This window comes from Tachysurus vachellii, chromosome 19 (assembly GCF_030014155.1).
Source record: "Tachysurus vachellii isolate PV-2020 chromosome 19, HZAU_Pvac_v1, whole genome shotgun sequence".
In the NCBI taxonomy this organism is placed as follows: Eukaryota; Metazoa; Chordata; class Actinopteri; order Siluriformes; family Bagridae; genus Tachysurus; species Tachysurus vachellii.
In genome coordinates, this window is record NC_083478.1 from 19,567,967 (window position 1) to 19,573,217 (window position 5,251).

Below are 5,251 nucleotides of genomic sequence, written 5' to 3' on the forward strand. Positions count from 1 at the left end.
GTATGTCTTAATGCGGTACTCCCCGTTCTGCACCAGGCTGATGGCTAAGTGCTTATTGGCCAACGTGATGTCATAGGAGAAGTAATAGATGCCGGGGTATGCGCATATAAATTTTCCTGTCTGTGGGTTGTAATGGCCTCCTTCGTTGAAAAGGACTTTGTTGAACTTGATTGGTACTTTCTCAGCTGGGTAGCTGCTGGTGATGGCTACAGAGAAGGCTGACTTGGGTACCAGGCTGCCACAGAGGCACTTGCCTGGCGTTCCTTGTGGACCCCTGTGGCCCTTTTCTCCTCTCAATCCAGGCTTTCCTTCAAGTCCTGGATGTCCTGTGTCTCCTCTGTCGCCCTCTGGGCCACGCTTACCAGTCAGACCTCTTTCCCCACGCTCACCGATTTTGCCGCCTGGTCCAACTTTTCCTTTAATTCCTGTATAGGTCAAAGACAGGACAGTGAATCTACTTTCTATACCTTTGGGGTAAATATTCTGATTTATTTTCATACTATACAATTAAAGAGTGAGCCACAATTCAATGAGAGAAATTAAGGTCATTTGGGTCCATTCATTTTCACTGTGTGTGTGTGTGTGTGTGTGTGTGTGTGTGTGTGTCTGTGTGCATGTGTATATGTGTGTGTGTGTGTGAGTGAGAGAGAGAGAGAGAGAGAGAGAGAGAGAGAGAGACCCAGGTCACAAAAATTACATATTCTTTCTCAATTCTGTACAGGATTGTATACTTGAATTTCTTCTGGGATCAATGAAGTATCTATCTATCTATCTATCTATCTATCTATCTATCTATCTATCTATCTATCTATCTATCTATCTATCTATCTATCTATCTATTCATCCATCTCTATCTATCTATCTATCTATCTATCTATCTATCTATCTATCTATCTATCTATCTATCTATCTATCTATCTATCTAAATGGTTCCTCAGACAAATCCCATGGTGTATTTTTTTTCTCTGATAGATGTTGATATTAAAACCATGATCCAAGTGTTGAGCCCAAAACATGTGAATAAAGTCATCAGAAGAAAAACACTCTAAGCCTTTATAACTTTCTTAACTCTTAAATCTGTTAGAGAAACTCTGAGAGAAATCAAAGAAAAATAAATGATATCTATGGGATTTGAACCAGAGCAATCATTTCCAGCTTATTAACTGAAATATCGGCCAGATTTGATCACTGTGGGACAATAAGAATTGATTTTCTGCTGTTGTGCTGCATTTTTTTCACATGTCTGCAGAATGTTAGTGTTACTATATGTTTAGTTACTAGATGTTTAGTTACTAGATGTTTAGTTAAGCACTGTGCGTACCTGCTTCCCCTTTCTCGCCTTTGTCTCCTTTACGACCGTCCCTGCCGTCCCTTCCTGGAATTCCAACGTGGCCTTCAAGCCCTGAAGGCCCGGGCGGTCCCGGCTTTCCCGGCGTACCCGGTAGACCTGGGACACTGCAAATGAATCGTGGTGAAGTTGTCTTCCCTTTGGCCAACAACAGCTGGCTGACGACGCACTGGCACAGACACATGATGCCCACAATCGCTCGCATATTCAGACCTAGATAGTACACAGACACATCATGTGTGCAAATGATAAAGCCTTCTCGAAGGAAGTAGGGCTTTAATGATGAGGACTATCTCTAATATTGGTTTTGTGGTAGTAGTATTTGTGAATATGTATAATTCCACTCCCCAAAATATTCCAACCAATCTCACTCACTCCTGTAGAAAAATGTACCAATCCACCAACAAAATTCCAACCAATCCCACACACACCCCTGCAAATCAGACTAATCTTTCTTAATCTAATCACATGTCATCTGTTCTGTTCTCAGATAATTCGAGAACTAGCGCTCATATGGTGCAAACATTCTCAGCCATGTTTCTTGTTTCTCTCTCGCTCTCTCTCTCTTTTTCAGAACAAGCTGAACTCCTTTGGGAAAAGAACAGGATTACACATCACACTTAGCACTTGGCTAGCCACACACCAAGGCCAGATGTGTGCTCGAATGGGTAGAATGATGTACTGGAACATGTAAAATGCAAACTCACACACCCACTAACAGTCAGGGATTCCCTTACTGGCCTGTGTTTCCACACATACATGTTTTCCCATGCTATGACACTGGATCTCTGGATTAGTTGCAGCATTGATCGTTTACAAAGCTTAAACTACGTCCAGAACCTTGCAGCTGCCAAGACTCAGAGTTTATTGTTGAGTAATATTGCTATTAATCTCATAGTTGTGTATATGTGTATAAAAAAAGCTTATTTTTTAATAAAAAGTTATTCCAGTGAGACGTTAAGAGAGCAGTGTGGGCTGAGGTCACAGGATGTTGATGTGTTAGATGTAATTTCAAATTTTCCAGCCCAACAGCAAAAATAATAAGCGTTCCAGCGTAGAAGTAGCACAAGACTGCCATAAAGTTATTTAATGCAGCTGCAACAGAGCCTCAACTTCGCTAGTCAGCAATCCTCAAGATGACGGTGTTTATTATTAACCTATACTGAAACTAGGTAACTGTGCATTGATCTGCATTAAAGCCATTAATCATGTAAATGTTTGGATGAATTCTAATAAAACACAATACATGCTAATCTTGATTGAATATGTTATGAATATTTGTGAATAATTTGTTTTGCAAATCTGTGCAGCATCAAACTGGATCAGAAGCGTGCATCGTGTGCGTGTGATGTCGTTCATTAATAATTGTTAGTAGTTGGATTCACTGAATTACTTGCTAATGAATCTCCATTGGTTACTTGGAACGTCAGTGAACGATGACGTGCGGCATCTGCGATCCAGAAGGCAATTTCAAGCAGGACGGAAACGCAAGAAGACACACAGCATGTACAACACAAGAGATCTTATTAAAGATTTTAGACTGACACACAACGGGCCTCGTTTATCCAGCTTTCTAGGGCTCAATTCATTCATAAAACATTTCCAGGAGAGCTGGAGAAATAATTTTCGTGAAACTCCAGTAAGTTTAAAAGAATGCCTTCAGAGATTGTGTAAATTGACATGTACGTAGATGCAGTTCCATCGTTTGGCTTATGATCGTGACTGTGATTTTATATATGTTGTCAAATTTAAATCCAATTCATTTCAATTACACATTTACAATTACAATGACAAGAAATCCAATATAGGAAATCCAATCCAAAACGAATGCAATATATTAAGACAAATAAATGGTTCATTTATTAGATTAAAGGAAATGGCGCCCAATAAAAATGATCAAGAGGCCTCTTGACAGATATTTGCATACTCTGGTACACTGCCTGGTTTTGTATTGGATGTCACAAACGCTCCACTCCAGCAGGTGGTGCTGTTTTTACGATTACAGGAAGGAGATATAGAAGTCATTCGTCTTTAGATGAAACAGCTTGGGCATAGCACATTACTAATGATAAAACACAGACTTGGTCGTGTAGACTCGGTGTCCTTCCATAGAATTCCACACACATTAAGCACAACCCCAATGCGATGTCCATGCGCTTCACTGTAATGGCCAAGCTGCATTATTGCTTTACTGTTTAGCCGTCATTTTGCCTTCGTTATCTGTCAGCTTTGCCTTTTATGGAGTTTTGGAGGTGTGACTAAATGCAAATATTCCATGAACAAGTTTAATTTACAGATTTCATAGCGTGTGTCAACATACGCACGCGAGAATGAAGAAAATCTGTGAAACTTTTAGAAATCTGTTACTTACGAAAACATTTACACTTGATATAACTTGATGAAAGAAGTCTGGCTTTAACCAGCACACGCTTCTGCCATCCAGCTGTGCGTACACAAGCACGAGTGCTCTGTACAGAAAAATGTGTCCCCATGAGTACTCAGAGTAATTCAAATGACTCATGGCCTCTCAGTACGTGCCAGTCATCACAGCCAAGTTCTCAGCATTCGGTTCAAACATGCATGACTTTAAGTAGAGCTCAATAACATTAAACATAAACATTAACAGTGTGTAACAACTATTACAAGCCCTTTCAGTGTAATGCAATCGGATCAGAATCTGGATATTACAGTTTAGAAAGTGTCACGCAGTGTAAAGAAGGTTTGAATGTTGCACATTGTTGTGATTCATAAGGAAATAAATGCCAAAAAAAAAAAAATAAAGTACCTTTTTTGTTTTTTCCCATAAGTCCAGTCTTGCTGCAGTAAAGATTCCTAAGGAATTTTTTGGTCTTATGAGGTCATGGGCATTTCAGCAGCTCCCTTTGGCCTGTTCTGTCAGGACTCGTCTTCTTCTCAATCATCTATGTTTTGTTTCAACATCTGTTTATGTAGATGGTTTGTGAAGCCCACATTGGAAAAGCAAGCGTCTCCAGAGTTCTATCAACTGCTGTAATCTCGGCATCTGTCTCACAGAACTCTGCCCTTCCCTACCCTACGCCTTGTTTCGAACCCTCCCTTCTCGATGATCTCCTCCTCTTCATGCATCATCGAGCCAGGAAGACAGATGGACTGATCTCAAAAGCCAGTTCACGTTTATATTATCGATAACACGGCTCATGCTGAATTGACTGATGGTGGGAATGAACACTTAGGCACTTTTAGATATTAGAGTGAAATTTCTCAGAAATCTTACTGACTGCTACAAAGTGCTGACACTGAAGACTCCTTACATCGATGTTAATCATCCATCTAATCACAGAAAACATCACCATATCAATGATAACATGTTGAGAAACCTTTAATGTTTACAGAAGGATCCTCCAGACTTAGTGCTTTGGAGCAGGCAGTAAGCTACACGTTTCTTTTCAAAAAACATCCACATGTAACCATTGATATGTTGATTTTCTGAGACATTTACATTTTACAGAAACAGTTACAGAAATGGGGGGCACGGTGGCTTAGTGGTTAGCACGTTCGCCTCACACCTCCAGGGTTGGGGGTTCGATTCCCGCCTCCGCCTTGTGTGTGTGGAGTTTGCATGTTCTCCTCGTGCCTCGGGGGTTTCCTCCTGGTACTCCGGTTTCCTCCCCTGGTCCAAAGACATGCATGGTAGGTTGATTGGCATCTCTGGAAAATTGTCCTTAGTGTGTGAGTGTGTGAGTGAATGAGAGTGTGTGTGTGTGCCCTGTGATGGGTTGGCACTCCGTCCAGGGTGTATCCTGCCTTGATGCCCGATGACACCTGAGATAGGCACAGGCTCCCCGTGACCTGAGGTAGTTCTAGTTCGGATAAGCGGTAGAAGATGAATGAATGAATGGATGAATGAGTTACAGAAATATAGTC

General features: G+C 41.0%; 1 protein-coding gene across 1 annotated transcript in view; it reads right to left on the reverse strand.

The window, feature by feature from the left end:
- LOC132862121 (complement C1q tumor necrosis factor-related protein 7) overlaps positions 1 to 4,386 on the reverse strand; it is a 5,337-nt gene extending 951 nt beyond the window's left edge. The window contains exons 1-3 of the mRNA XM_060893989.1: positions 4,134 to 4,386; positions 1,322 to 1,561; positions 1 to 425 (exon numbers count right to left, since the gene is read on the reverse strand). The exon at positions 1 to 425 is cut by the window's left edge and continues 951 nt beyond it. Of these exons, the coding sequence (XP_060749972.1) occupies positions 1 to 425; positions 1,322 to 1,561; positions 4,134 to 4,152 (684 nt within the window). The 5' untranslated portion in view covers positions 4,153 to 4,386. The remainder of the gene's footprint in view (positions 426 to 1,321; positions 1,562 to 4,133) is intronic.
- Positions 4,387 to 5,251: the final 865 nt, after the last annotated feature.